This window comes from Danio rerio, chromosome 6 (genome assembly GCF_052040795.2).
Source record: "Danio rerio strain M-AB ecotype USA chromosome 6, GRCz13ab, whole genome shotgun sequence".
Taxonomy (NCBI): Eukaryota; Metazoa; Chordata; class Actinopteri; order Cypriniformes; family Danionidae; genus Danio; species Danio rerio.
In genome coordinates, this window is record NC_141026.1 from 61,437,501 (window position 1) to 61,453,545 (window position 16,045).

General features: G+C 43.1%; 1 protein-coding gene across 15 annotated transcripts in view; it reads left to right on the forward strand.

Annotated features, from left to right (window-relative positions):
- r3hdm2 (R3H domain containing 2) overlaps positions 1-16,045 on the forward strand; it is a 117,066-nt gene that overhangs the window by 99,227 nt on the left and 1,794 nt on the right. For 9 of the 15 annotated variants that reach the window (XM_087258151.1, XM_087258160.1, XM_087258155.1 and 6 more), the window contains 9 exons: positions 5,130-5,426; positions 6,931-7,060; positions 7,200-7,360; positions 8,120-8,277; positions 8,425-8,525; positions 8,751-8,896; positions 10,753-10,885; positions 11,328-11,425; positions 13,572-13,677. In XM_087258151.1, the coding sequence (XP_087114277.1) occupies positions 5,130-5,426; positions 6,931-7,060; positions 7,200-7,360; positions 8,120-8,277; positions 8,425-8,525; positions 8,751-8,896; positions 10,753-10,885; positions 11,328-11,425; positions 13,572-13,677 (1,330 nt within the window). The remainder of the gene's footprint in view (positions 1-5,129; positions 5,427-6,930; positions 7,061-7,199; positions 7,361-8,119; positions 8,278-8,424; positions 8,526-8,750; positions 8,897-10,752; positions 10,886-11,327; positions 11,426-13,571; positions 13,678-16,045) is intronic. The other 6 variants (XM_087258154.1, XM_087258161.1, XM_087258158.1 and 3 more) reach the window with 1 other exon arrangement.

The following is a 16,045-nucleotide window of genomic DNA, read 5'->3' on the forward strand; positions in this document are numbered from 1 at the left end:
GGTGAATTGCATTATGGGATGTTGATCTGCTCTGTCCACTTCTGATGCTGAAAGTTCTGCTCTACAGTTTAACAAAGCGTGTTTAATTGACATTTTAGTAAGTTTAAAATACTATAACTAGAAATAATGTCTAGAGGAATACGTCTGTGAAATGACAGTAAATGCACTGGCAGGTTTCTGTAGCGTAAAACAAAACACAAAGACTGAAGAATACACCAGACGTGTCACTCGTGTAGTTTTGAATGGGGAAAGTGTAACAGTATGGCGAATGAAGCCCCGCCTACTAGTACAGGAGCCAATCATTGATCGCTATAAACTGATGTATCTCCGGGGAAAAGCTCGGAGTGTGCTTTATAACAGTTTGGGGGTCAACAAACACGCTGGAATCTCAGCCAATACTTGCTTCACAGATATGAGAAATATTTCCACCTAAAGTTTGAAATCTGGGCTTTTGAATGAACAAGTGCACCTTAAAACAAAAGTTGAACGCGAGGTACAGTGCGCCCTGTGCATCACATGACAGCAGCAGCTTCTCAAACACCCACAGACTTGTAAACAAAGAGTCGCTGTCATTTCTGGAGGAGATTCACCATTCAGACCAAGTTGTGGATTACTCCAGAAGAGCAGCACGATCATTATCCAGAGGATGATCATGAGTAACACAGCCATAAGTGAGGTTGGTCTTAAGCCTGGTTTATACTCGACGCGTCCGCTTGTTGGCTTGAGTGCGCGCGGCGAATGTGACGTCATCGTGGAGTTTGCGGAGGTTTGCTTTGGGTGCGCGCGGCATGATTTCGGCTGGCGATGCGTCGGGCATTTTTTGAGACTCGGGCGAAGAGTGCGCGCGGCGCCACAACTGATTTGAGTCGAATATGAAACACTTTGAAGAGATTTTATCTGAAACAGTACGACTGAACACACATCCCATGACTCGTGATCAGAGAGATAACCAGATAATCAATAAGCCTTGCCTAACAGCCGCGGGAAAGGAGAGTTTTTGTTAAAAGGTTCGGAAAAACCTGAAGAATAAATTTATTAAAACCAAAAGAGGCCATGGCAAAATGTACACAATTATGTTTTTCCAGCAGTCATAGGTTTTGCACTGATGTGTTTTATATTAAAACAATTTAATAGTTACAAAACTATAATGAAGTCACAAAATTATTTTAATAACTGGACAGAAACACAATATAGTGATGGCCTGTTTCTCTGGGCTTTATAGTTGATGATGGTCAGGAATGTTGGACCATCACTCTCTTTTTAGCATAAGAATAGCACAGAAACTAGCCAGACAGTGATGTGTGAATTGTGGAGCGGGCTAAATCTAAAAACATCTGTATTTTTTTGTCAGTGTGCTTTTTTTGCTTCTATTTTTGCGATAATAAATCATTTATTTGTAGAGCAACTCATGTTCTGTTGTCATTAATATTTTAATAAATTGTAATAGGTTAACTGTCCAAGATATAAACAAAAGCAAGTGATGACCAATGATTTGCTAGAAATAGCAACAGCAGTGGGAAAGGAGGAAAGTTTATGTTAAAAAAAATTGGAAAAACCTGAGTGATAAGTTTGTTTATGCCTAAAGAAATCATAGCAAAAGTGTAGACCGGGGTACACAATTACTGAATATGTTTTTCCACCAGTCATAGCTTTTACACTAACGTATGTTATTGGATCGTATTTGTAATACATCAGTATTTTTTAGTAAGTATAAGTACTTTTTATTTTTTGCTTTTATCCCTGCCATAATAAAATTATATTTGTAGATTAACTCATGTTCTCTTGTGATTAATATTGTAATAAACTTTAACAGGTAAAACTGTCAGAGATATGGACAAAAGCAAGTGATGCATCAAAGTTTGATTAAAAAAAAATCCTAAAGGTTATAAAAATGCTTATTATCATTAAAATAATTAATAAAAACAATACAAATAATTAGTTTAAGAATATTGAACGACATTATGATATGACGTACTTCCGGAAAGTTCCTACTTCTCTGTTTATCCGTCTGATTTTACGGTGGGTTACTTTTGAGCGCCCCCTGTCGTTTTAAAGAATATCACAACGGCGAACGCGGCGAGTATAAAAGCTCGGCCATTTCACGCAGTCAGCGGAGGTGTGCGATGTGGCGCCAGGCGCGAGTATAATTCCAGCTTTATGATCTCGGTCTCTTTAAATGCACATGTGCTTTGTCTCAGCCTGAAGTCATGCAGATTTTGTTTGATGCGAATGTTTAGAAACGAACCTTATGAGATGTATGCCGTTTACTTTTGTTTGTGGTTCCAAATATATATTGTAATCACAAGCTTGGCAAATTACTATTACTGGTGTAATGTAATGTGTGTTTATATAGCGCATACATCATGTATGGCCATACACCCAAAGCACTTCACCATCATGAGGGGGGTCTCTCTACACCACCACCAGTGTGCAGCTCCACCTGATGATGCTCCGGCAGCCACAGGACAACAGCACCAGTGCTTCACCACACACCAGCTATAGTGGAGTGGAGAGACAGTGATGGAGCCAATTCAGTGGATGATTAGGAGACCATGAGGGCTGATGGAGGGACGCCCCTACTTTTTACCAGAAGTGCCATGGGGTTATTGAGCACAGAGAGCTCAGTTTAACATCTCATCTGAAAGACGGCGCTCTCTGACAGTATAGTGTCCCCTTCACTACACTGGGGCATTAGGACTCACACAGACCGCAGGTTGAGCGCCCCCTGCTGGCCTCACTAACACCACCTCCAACAGCAGCCTAGTGTTCCCATGTGCTCTCCCATCCAGACACTGACCAGCCTCAGCCCTGCTCAGCTTCAGTGAAGTCTTGGGCTGCAGGGTGATCTGACTGCGGCATTACAAATGCTCAGAAAAGCCCCGTATTACAACTCATCAAGAGTAAAAGTTGTTGGAAGAAAGATCAAGATCCCATAATGCAATTCAGAAGCAGAAATAAACTGTAATGTAAAATAAAAACATGAATTACAAAATATGGAAAACTGCTAATATTTGGATATGTTTACACTGTGCTTCCTTGATAGTGGTCAACATTTCTGCACTGATTTTAAATGGAAAACAAACCTCACACTTTAAGGTTTTAATTCACACTGTATTAAAGATGCTGTATGTGAGCTTTTGACTCTTCTAAAGCATTAAAATAGCATAATATGTGTGCAGATATTTCAGAATCATGCTCGGTGAACATTCTTGTTTATCTAAAATGCAATGCTGAAGTCAGATTTGTATTTTGAAGATGTGTATTACGTGCCGGAACGGCTGTCCTGTGTTTTGGTTCTTTTATGCCCGGGTTAACTTGCTGGAACATTGCAGCACATTATAAAAGCAACACTGCATGCTTGTTTTGCCAACACAATGTGGCGTCTCTGCCGTCTACACTGTAACATTAATGAATATTAATGAAGTTGGGCAATAGAGCGAGCTGATTGGTTTGAACCAAGCTTTCCTCATGCATTAATGCAGCACACGAGACGTAATACGGTACTCTCAGGTACAGTCGTTCAGTCGTTCACGCCGGAATACATGGTAAGATCTCATGGCCGTGACGCAGCTTCAAAAATTTGTTTCAAACCGGAAGTACGAATTTGCTGGAAATAACGCAAAAACAACCAATTTACACTGTTTAGTGAGATATATGTGTCCTAATAGTGTTTATAGCAGTGTGGGACACATATACCACTGTCAACAGCTCAACACATGTGCTCTGGTGTTTCGTGACCCTTTAAAAGAGCACTCTTCCACCAGTCTCGGTGGCAAGCTTGACAAGCTTGGCCCCCCTAAATGTTGACGCATATTTTTGTGTCAAAACAGCACAGAGAAGTGAGATCAGCCATCGGTGGCAGACTGCGGAGATATGACCGAGGTCTCTCTCTGCAAGCTCTAGTTGTCTCTCGGGCACTTGCTCCCGCGCGCACTTGCCCTCTCTGTCAATGACATAGCTGCGCACAATTCCCCGCATTCGTCAGAGGTTGACGGCCAAATTGACACAGGTAATAGCGATTTTAACACTAATATAGGAAGTCCTCGGCTATGCAGAGACCATTAATAAATCTAGTGAACATGCTCTGGTCTAGAACCACCACTGACTATAACATGTACGACAGGATCACGAAAAGAACGAGGCAAATCATTAGATCAATGATAACCATGTAAACAGTCACAAGCCTCAACCCTAGAGAAAAGCAGTTCAGTATTTTGATCACAGCCTTTCCACAGGTTAGTACTTAGCTAATGTCATTTCATAATGCAAATCTCAAATTCATGCTAACCAACAAATGATCAAAGGAAATATATTAATGCAATTGAAATAATTAAAATATGAGTTGATATTTAAATTATTTTTTTTAAAAGATTTTGTCAAGTAAAAGATTTTTCTAGAGTCGTCCTCCATAATTTTGTAGCTCAAATGTATCGGTTCAGGCATCGTTTTGGCGCCGGTACCATTTTAAAAGTATCGATTTAGCACCGATATCGAAATAACCCCAAACGATACCCAACCCAAGGGGCGACCTCTGATGGTTTGCCACCTTCTGTGTTCATCATTGTGCACAAGCAGCAGCAGTAACTGCTTCATTCCGGACGTCTTTCAGGGATGTAATCGTAGACCTGCCATGGCTATTGTGTAGTTCTATAATGTGCGCTTATGAGGAAGCCGCTGATCGCGCGCTCTATGTACATTATAAATAAATCCAGGACGCACATTTGTTATTATCCTCTGCAAATCTTCTGTTCTTGTGTCATTTACAAGGTGCTACAGCCTTTAGGCTCCAGGCACAATCTCGTCAATCTGGCAACCTAGCGTGTGTTATGATCCAGGAGTGCAATACCTAGTTTAGCCACTGGGTGTCAAACTTACATACTTCACCTTTAATCTTTATTAAACTATTAATCATACTGTTAACAATCCATTAATACACACTTTCAGCTCAATGAACTATTGATTACCTGCTTATGAATTGTTAGTAGGAAAGTAATTGTGTTTAGATATTGTCTACCTAAATAGTACATCTAGCAACACTAGTAGATCAGTAACAGTGTTGTCATGTGTATGTTCGTGTCTTCATGTGTGTGTTTGCTTGTTTTCATGTGTTTGTGTGTGTGTGTGTTCAGGGAGATGAGCTGACTCAAGGTTTCGGGCAGATGTCTCTCAGCCGTCAGGGCTCCAGCGAGGCACCAGAGCCGCCCAGCCTTTACCAGCCTCCGCCCACCCTATTGACCCAGCAATTAACCCAGCATCCTCCACCACAGCCCAGCTACATCATGCCCCCTCCGCCCTCTGGATACCAGCCTGCTGCTCCACATACACACACACACCCGCCTCCACCACCACCACCGCCAGCACAACCCATCCTGCAGACAGCACCGCCCGCACAGGGATACATGCAGGCGCCTCCACCACCACAACAGGTACACACACACACACACACACACACACATTTGTTTTTGTGAAAAGTGGGGACATCAAATAGGTTTCCATTTTATACTGTCCAAACCGTATATTATATTGCCCCACCCCTAAACCCAACCATCACAGGAGACTTTGTGCAGCTTTACTCATCCTGTAGGATTTATAAGCATTTTGAGAAATGAAGACGTCACCAATGTCCTCATATTTAACCTCCTTTTTGTAAGACCTGTGTCATACCCATGTCATTATACAAATTTGTGTCCTTAAATGTCACAAAAACTCTCATGCAAACACTCTCACACAAACCACCTCAACTAGGTCAAACCCAGATCATACTCCTGTCATTATACACATGTCCTCATAAACCACCAAAACCAGTGCACACACATTGGTCTGCAGCTTGAATATTATGGGCTGCTGATTTTACAGTGGACTTCAGATTTACTGGAAAGCCTCACTGTGACTCACTGTTCCTCCAGCAGTGGGCGTAGGACTGAACTCCACACCGCAGCATGAGTCACTTCATTAATTACAGCTCAATATAGTAGATCTGCTGGACACTCACAGATCAATGCTGCATCTTTAAGCAGCGTGCAGTGATGGCCGTTTCTGTAGAGAGTAGAGTGTGCGTCATTTCATATGATATGATTTTGAATGTGCGATACACATATGAGCGCAGCAGTTGTGTGTGTGTGTGTTTGATTAAAGCATGTCCTCACCAGCAGAGTGTGATTCACAAGCATCTCAACGCGCTCGTCTTCACAACACTCACACTTCTCTTGATCCTCACGCTTGGTTTTCCGCTCTCTGTTCTGCCAATTTCCCGTGTTCTCCTCAGAGACGGGGCGAGAGTCTGCTGATGCTTTACACTGGAATTTACAGCTTCATTTTCACCTCCAGACTGAAGCTCGTGATCCGCTTCACATCTCATGATTTGACTATAGAGACGACAATAATGAAGCCGCAAGCATGACTCAGAGTTACTGCAAGTTTACAGTTTTAAAGTGCGCAAGCTATACAATCAATGTCTGCTGTGTCTGGAGTGTGTGTGCTTGAGTTTGAGCTGTAAATAGCACACAGATAGTGTTCTGCAGCTCTCTGACCCTTTCAGGCTCTGATCCTGATTGTGGCGTTTTGGTGACTGTCGCTTTAAATGCAAATGAGATTGTGCTCTTTTTCAGAAGAGGGCGGGGCTACAAACACCTGTGCGTCACTATAAATCAGATGCTGCTAGGTGTCAGGACGACATCTGAGCTTTTATTATGCCACAGTCTAGCACTCCTAACTACTCAAGTTGTGCATGCGAGTGTGTGTGTGTGTGTGTGTGTGTGTTTTTGTATGTGTACACATGTTTATACCATACGCGTTTGTGTGTGAGGATTTGTGTGGGCGAGAGAGAATGTGTGAGTGAGAAAATGAGCGTGCGAGAGAGTGTGTAAGTTTGTGAGTGTGTGTGTGTGTGTGTGGTATCAGAGTTGTTGACCTCCTCTCCTCATCTGACAGATCCAGGTTCAGTATTACTCCACGGCTGGTCAGTTTCCTCCGTCAGGTCAGCAGTTTCGCTCCATCTCTCATCAGGTGTCGTTTCCCACACAGCGCTCGCAGCCGCTGCCGCCGCCGGCTCCACCCTCCGGTCAGTGTCACGTCTGCTCAGTTATAATCAACAAAGTCAGAGTTCTGGCTCTTGTGTGCAGTGAGTGGACGCGTGTGTGTGTTTTCTCATTGACTTGTGCATGTTGAAGTGACCTGTCTGTGTGTTTGTGTGTGATCAGCTCCGCTTCAGCCCATGATGACCAATCAGCAGCCAGCGTACCAGGGCATGATGGGAGTTCAGCAGCCGCAGAGCAGCAGTATGATGAACACACAGCGCACAGCCATCAACGGACAGATGACGGGCATGATGGTGCAGTACCCGCCCATGCCCTCCTATCAGGTGTGTGTGTGTGTGTGTGTGTGCTTATGTGTGTGTGTGTGTCTTTGTGTGTTTATAGGTGTGTGTGTGTGTGTGTGTGTGTGTGTGTCTGTGTGTGTGTATTAGGACCGCACAAGACTGGTGCAATATGCAAGATGTGCGTTTCCTTGGGTATTGTGTGTGTGTGTTTGTGTGTGTGTGTGTGTCATGGCTCGGTTGGTTTGTGTATGCGTTTCTATAATAGTAATGTGTGTGTATGAGTGTGGGTTTGTGAGTGTGCACATGTGTGAACACAATAATCTATTGATATATTGTGCAGCTATAGTGTGTGTGTGTGTGTGTGTGTGTGTGTATCTGTGTGTGAGAGAGTGTATCTGTGTCTGTCTGTCTGTCAATGTCAGGATGGGTTCATGTGTGCGCGTTTATATAAAAGTGTGTGTGTATGAGTGTGGGTTTGTGAGCGTGCGCATGTGTGAGGACGATAATCTATTGATATATTGTGCAGCTATAGTGTGTGTTTGTGTGTGTATATGTGTGTGTGTAGAGCTGCATGATACTGGTACAGTATGCAGGATGTGTTTATATAGTACTGTCTGTGTGTGTGATTGCTCAGTCAGTGTGTGTGTGTGTGTGTGTGTGTGTGTGTTTCTATGATAGTGTGTGTCAGTGTGTGACTGCTCGGCCAGTGTGAGTGTTTCTGGAGTAGTGTGTGTGTGTGTGTGTGTGTGTGTGTGTGTGTGTGTGTGTGTGTGTGTGACGTCTCTGTATGTGTGTCCGCAGGTTCCAGTAGCCAATGAGGGTCAGCCAGTGGTGCAGCAGCAGTACCAGCAGCCCGTCATGGTTCCTGCCAGTCAGTCTGTACAGGGAGCCATGCCCACTGCTGCACCCATGCCCGTCTACTACGGTGTCCTCACACCCACACAGCAGAACAGCACAAGGTACACACACACACACACACACACTCTGGCACTTTAATGATGTCCATTTTTACAACAACCCTCTTACATTCTACATCCCGTGTGTGCCCGTGTGTGTGTGTGTGTGTGTGTGTGTGTGTGTGTGTGTGTGTGTGTGTGTTTTTTCAGTGCGTCGGTGGGTTACCTGCAGCCGCCCAGTTCAGAGCAGTACCAGTTGACCCAGTCTGCCTCCCCCTGCAGTCCTCAACCCATCCAGCAGCAGTATTCAGGTATCTCACACACATACACACTCACTCAAACATCAACACACACATGTACTTACACATATTCACACAATCACTCACAAACACACATTCAGTCAAACACACACACACATACTCACACAGCTAACATATTAATAGCTCAATTAAAAATAAAGAGAATTAAATAAATCTGAAAAACACAACTCAAAATATTAACCACACTTGTGTGTATGCGTGTGTATGTGTGTTTAGGAGTTCCTCCTCCAGGTCCTGGTGTCATGGTCATGCAGCTCAGTGTTCCTAATGGACCGCAGCCGACCCAGAATCCTCCGCTGGTGCAGTGGAACCCCTGCAAATACTACAGCATGGAGCAGAGAGGCAGCAAACCTGAGCCGCAGGTACTGCACACACACACACACACACACACACACACACACACACACACAGACAGCACCCTTCTATTGCAGTGAAACCCTTCGCTCTGCTGCTGTTACAGGCTTTTCTGGATTTTCCTACACAAATTGAAAGCTTTCCCCCCACACACACACACACACACACACACACAGTTGTTTTTATGAAAAGTGGGGACATTACATAGGCTTCCATTCATTTTATACTGTCCACACCGTATATTGTATTGCCCTCACCCCACCCCTTAACCCAACCATCACAGGAGACTTTACACCTCCATTCACACGGGGCGTCAGCGTCAACGCTTCCCATTCACTGTGAATGGGTGATGTCAGGCGTTGCCGAACTGCATTGTGGATCCGTCGGCGCCGCTTCAGAGGCGTTGCTCACTGCAGAAGTTGGGACTTGCTCAACTTTTCAAGCGCAGACGGAAGCGTCAGCCAATCAGATCGCTGTATGCAAATACACCTGCTAGACAGTGGCCTATTGCTGACTGAATTTCATTGGCTGACACTGCTATGACGATCGCTACAGCCCCAACTCCAGACACGCCTTCAGTCAAGCGTTGACGCTGAAGCCCCGTGTGAATGAGGCGTTACTCTCTGATTAAACTCATCCTGTAGGATTTATAAGCTTTTTGAGAAATGAGGACGTCACCAATGTCCTCATATTTCACCTTCTTTTTGTAATACCCGTGTCATACCCATGTCATTATACAGATTTGTGTCCTAATATGTCACAAAAACATGTACACACACACACACACACACACACACACACACGTGACAATTCATCCCCAGAGACTTTAAAGAAAATAATGTTTAAATGGCAGTCCTTCAGAAATGGTAGAATTTTCAACAAAAGTGCTTCTTAAAAAGCTGTTTAACATATTTAGATCTTATTGTGTGTATTATTTATTGCTGTTGAATCTTTTATTGTTAGAAACATGTACATGTAGTCATTTAGCGGATGCTTTTGTCTAAAGAGACTTGCAACTGAGGAGGCATTCAGAGATTCAACAGGAAGAGGCAATGCACACGACAGGAGCTGATTATACAGCGGAGCTGACACTGCTGGAGTTTGGTGGGGGAGTGACTTTTTAATACAGGGAAGAGTGCGTTTCCTACAGTTGGTTTGTCAAGCCCACTCACCTCTGTGAGGCACACTCAGATATGCTTATTGTTTTGAGGTGGTCGTTTATATAGCGCATACATCATGTATGGCCATACACCCAAAACACTTCACCATCATGAGGGGGGTCTCTCTGCACCCCCACCAGTGTCAAGCTGCACTTGGATGATGCTCCGGCAGCTACAGGACAACAGCACCAGTGCTTCCCCACACACCAGCTATAGTGGAGTGGAGAGACAGTGATGGAGCCAATTCAGTGGATGGGGATGATTGGGAGGCCATGATGGGTGAGGGCTGATGGAGGGAGTTTGGCATCAGGGTAACACCCCTACTCTTTAGCAGAAGTGCCATGGGGTTATTGAGCACAGAGAGTCAGGAGCTCAGTTTAACATCTCATCTGAACGACGGCGCTCACTGACAGTATAGTGTCCCCTTCACTACACTGGGGCATTAGGACTCACACAAACTGCAGGTTGAGCGCCCCCTGCTGGCCTCACTAACACCAGTGCCAACAGCAGCCTAGTGTTCCCATGTGCTCTCCCATCCAGACACTGACCAGCCTCAGCCCTGCTCATCTTCAGTGCGGGACCAGTCTTGGGCTGCAGGGTGATCTGACTGCGGCCAAAACTAGTAGAAGTTGTTTGTGTTATAATAAAAAGTGCACTAAACTCATGTGGAAGTGTATAATGTATGTTTGTGTGTGTGTGTGTAGGTGAGCAGTCCGCTGGCGTCTCCCACTCAGTCTCCAGCTCCATCTCCGTCTGGCAGTGTGAACAGTGTGTGTCCTGGTCTCGGCCCGCTGCCGCTCATCTCTCAGTTCCCTCGGCCTGGTGGCCCAGCACAAGGTACACACACCTCCACACGCACAGACACACAAACATAGACACACACAGACACACTCTCACAGAAGCACGCAATCACTCACACACACACACACACACACACACACACACACACACACACACGTGTTAGCTACAGTACATGTTGACCAAGAGAAACCTTTGCTGTTGGTTCGCTGGTGTGTTTGAGTTGATCCTGAACTCTTTTTAGTGAGCGTGTGTGTGAGTGATTGTGTGCTTCTGTAAGAGTGTGTGTGTGTGTGTGTGTGTGTGTGTGTGTGTGTGTGTGTGTGTGTGTGTCTGTGTGAGAGAATGTACGTGTCTGTGAGTGAGCATGTGAATGAAAGTGTGTGTGCGTGCGAGCAAGAGCGTCTGTGTGTAATTGTAGTTGTCCAACTCTAACTGTGTGTGTGCTTGTGTGCGTGCGTGTGTGTGTGTGTGTCAGCAGATGGCCGATACTCTTTACTGGGGCAGCCGCTGCAGTATAGTCTGTGTCCTCCTCCCATCATGCACAACCACAACCAGTCCTCCTACAGCTCCCATCAGGTACAGCAGTGTGTGTGTGTGTGTGTGTGTGTGTGTGTGTGTGTGTGTGTGTGTGTGTGTGTGTGTGTGTGTGTGTGTGTGTGTGTGTGTGTGTGTGTGTTTGTGTGTGTGTGTGTGTGTGTGTGTCAGTGTGTGTCAGTGCATGTGTGTTCATCCGTGCTAGGGAAAGCAAACCAAAAGCAGTTGATCTGTGTGTTGTGATTTGTGTCCCCTGAATTAAGCCCCCCCCCCTCGTTTATTTCCCCCCCAATTTCTGTGTAACGGAGAGCAGATTTCTTCAGCACATTTCTAATCATAACAGTGTTAATAACTCATCTCTAATAACTGATTTATTTTGTCTTTGTCATGATGACAGTAAATAATATTAGACTAGATATTCTTCAAGACACTTCTATACAGCTTAAAGTGACATTTAAGGGCTTCACTAGGGTAATTAGGGTAACTAGGCAGGTTAGGGTAATTAGGCAAGTTATTGTATAATGATGGTTTGTTCTGTAGACTATCGACAACTAATATAGCTTAAAGGGGCTAATAATATTGACCTTAAAATGGTGTTTAAAAAATTAAAAACTGCTTTTATTCTAGCCGAAATAAAACAAATAAGACTTCCTCCAGAAGAACAAATATTATCAGACACACTGTGAACATTTCCTGAATCTGTTCAACATCATTTGGGAAACATTAAAAAAAGAAATAAAAATCAAAGGGGGCGAATAATTCTGACTTCAACTGTATGTCGCCACTGGCCTGCATGGTTCGGGATCTGTGAAGCGGTGCATTGATGTATTTGTTCTTCAGGGTTTGGACTCTCAGTAGTGATTATTAAACCACACTGAACTGAACTGAGCTGAACTGAACTGAACTGAGCTGAACTGAACTCAGCTGAACTGAACTTAAACTCTGAAAACTGAACTACACTGTTTACATTCACTATAACAGTGGTTCTCAAACTGTGGTACACGTACCACTAGTGGTACGTAGGCTTTCTTCAAGTGGTACGCAGAGAAATACTGGATAATGAAAGAAAAAAATATATAATAACACACTTTTAACCCTTTAATGCGAATGATTACACTGATGTTATCAGCACCGGCTGTTCCCTAAAGCATACGAACACACCGGTGTGCTTAGAATGTTTACTTTAGTTCATAGCGTCATCTCATGCTAAAAATCAACCCGCTTTGGCACAAAGCCAGAGAAAGAGGCATGCGGCACTTGTAGAGCAGATACTAGAGAATAGCTTTTTTGTTGTGTTGGCATTTCAGTTACCGCAAACTTAGGAATCTCCCCATGCTGCATCATTAGTACAATAATTATAAAAATGTGTTAAATGTGTGTTCGTGGCTGTGTAAAAATTTTTTTGTTTGTTTGTTTTCGATATATAAAGTTTTTTGTTTTGTAAAGCAGCAAGTGTACATGCCACATATTTTAACATGTATCAAAAATGGTTTATATACAAGTATGATGACTTATAGCCTATATTTATTTATGAGGTCCAAGCAACATTTCCAGTTTTGATAAATAGGTTACTATTTGTAAATACTTTACGTTTAAGTACAGCAGTTTTCTTTTTACCTTAAGAACAGTAGCCTACCATTTTTTATTGACTTTTAAAAGTGGCTGACAATAATGAATATTCTTAATAATGGGAATTAATCTGCCTCGTCATTATGGTGGTACTTGAAGAGATCATTTTTTTCAGAGGTGGTACTTGATGAAAAATGTTTGAGAAGCACTGCACTATAATGTTCTATGTGAAGCTGCTTTGACACAATCTACATTGTAAAAGCGCTACACAAATAAAGCTGAATTGAATATAAAAAAATGTATTATTATTATTTTTTTTCCAGTAATACTCTTTTTCTGGTAAATTTAACATTCTCACCTGCAAATGAACTGTTAACTCAGTTTTAGTGTATTTTTTACACTGCTAAAGGGCTTTTGTTATTTAGATTGTTGGTCTCGGTTCTAGACAAGCTTTGTTTTTTGCAGTGATTTACGTTTCTCTTTTTTAATTAGTAGTTTAAGTTCTTTATTTTTCCCATATATTGGTTTAATCTGGTGTACATGCACTGCAGGAATATTCATCATCTGTGTGAGCCATCCCTCCACTCATGACTCCATCACTGTGTTTGGTTGTTCACAGTGTGTGTGTGTGTTTGCTCAGAATCAGGGAGTGATGAAGCACGGAGCGCGGGGCAAACGACAAACGCTCAAATCTGCCTCTACAGACCTCGGGACTACTGACATGGGTGAGAGACCGAACACACTGCAGGCTTTCTGCTCATTGACAGACGACACCACACAAACACACAGTAGCCGCATTTCCACTATCAGGCCAGTGCGAGCCAGGGCTTTTATCGGGCCGGGCCAGGCCAATCTCCCGGGTGGTTGAGTAACGCCCCATTCACTCAGGGCTTTAGCGTCAACGCTTGACTGAAGGCGTGTCTGAAGTTGGGGCTAAAGCGATCGTCATAGCAGCGTCAGCCAATGAAATTCAGTCAGCAATAGGCCACTGTCTAGCTGGTGTATTTGCATACAGCGATCTGATTGGCTGACGCTTTCGTCTGGGCTTGAAAAGTTGAGCAAGTCCCAACTTCTGCAGCGAGCAACGCTTCTGAAGCGGCGCCGACGGATCCACAATGCAGTTCGGCAACGCCTGACGTCACCCATTCACAGTGAATGGGAAGCGTTGACGCTGACGCCCCGTGTGAATAGGGCGTAATGAGGCCAAAATCATGTCGTGTTTCCACTGTCGGGCTAGTAGCTCGCAGCGCGTCAAGCAAACACCGCCCACAGAACATCCCCCGAATAAAACGTCACACAACCCGCCCACTTCAACAGGAATCATGCAGAGAAAGCACACCATAGAATCATCACGAAACGAAACCATTAAAATGAAGACAACCCAAACAAACAAACGACACGTTACTGTACAGCAGTACATTATATGTCTATACGCACAGACCTGTGTATTTCCATTCATTACATTTGTTTACTCGCCGACAGACTGTTGGCATCGTGCATCGAGTGCTCTCGCCACTAACGGAGGGACCCAGCACAGTGAGCGCACCATCCATAATATAAAACAACAGAAATTCTCTGTTATAATGCAGTATGAAATGTATTGTATAACATCCTTGTTTTGATAGATGTCGTCTTAAGTGTTTCAGCACATAAGAGCAAGTAGCCTAAAAAAATATAGACATAGCCTAGTATTTGTTGTGCTCGGCAGCTATTCACTAAAGCTCTACATTTAAAGTTTCATTAATAAATTAGACCACGTCATGTAAAAACATCAACACTGGTTTGAGGATATAGAACACATATTTACTGTTTCCCCCGATGCATTTAAAGCACGGGACTGGGTGACAGAAAAAAAAAAGTAGGCTAGATTCTGCTTTCTCTCAACCAAAAAAATTTGTTTGCGCGATTAGATTAATATTATCGTCTCCAAATACTTAATATTTATTATTAAATTATACTTAATTATACTTAAATTATACTTAATAATATTTCAAACCTTCTCCGGTGTTTATTGTTTTTAGAAAATCTAAATCTAAAATCTTTTCTTCAGATAAGCCTTTGTAAAATGAAAGTTATGTGGCTTTAAAACGGTTTGATTTATGTATTGTATATAGGCTACCTACATTGTTGTAGCTAGCTTTTGTTTATTTTATATTGGTTTATTTATTTAATGCGATTTTATATATAACTGATATTTGTAATTCTTTAAATTATATTTCAATATAGCTTAGGCCATTTTATCAAGATATGACACTATATTGTTTAAGGCTATGAAAGTGGGCACGTAATTTGTTAAGTTTTATGTCTTTCTGTTGTATTTAAATTGTGTATTATTATCTCCTAAATAAAAAAGCCGCGCAGCATTAACACAGCTGTAAAGGGAGCACTCTTTTTCTCGGTCTCACACACACATACAGGCATTTAAACGTGCACAAACAAACATTTTAAACTTGACAATAACTCTGGAAAACCTTTACTGTCTGCTGTGTCTTTAATATGGTGTAAAGATTATGATGCATTATTGAAACATAAAGGAGGACGCAGCAATGTCACTATAAATAAAACTACTTTATTATTTTATGCAACAGCCTTACATTTAAAAGGGAAGCATAAGGGCGATCATACGCAAAAAGACCCCATAAGGCTAGCTGTTTTCTTTCTCTTATTTATTTATTTGTTTGTCGCATGTATTCATAATTATTCATGTATTATTCAGAAAACTGTGCCCGCCTCTCCTTTCACTCCGGCCAGAAGCCCCAGCTGGCCTTCTTTGGCCCAAGGAATTCGGCGGGTCAAAAAATGCTGGCCGCTGGCCCCAAGAAAGCCCCGATTTAGCCCGATTAGGCCCCAGAAGTGACAGTGGAAACGTGACTGGCCTTGGCTTGCCCTGGCTCGCTTGCTTTAGGCGCGATAGTGGAAACGCGGCTAGTCTCTACATCTGATGCAGGGTTCCCACGCTTCTTGAAAGAACTTGAATGGATTCAGGGCCTGGACCGAACACCGGTCCTTGAAATTGCCTAAATTTAATTCCTTTATTTTCCTTTGCCGGAGTCTCTTATTCATCAGGGATGGCCACCGCGGAATGAACCGCCA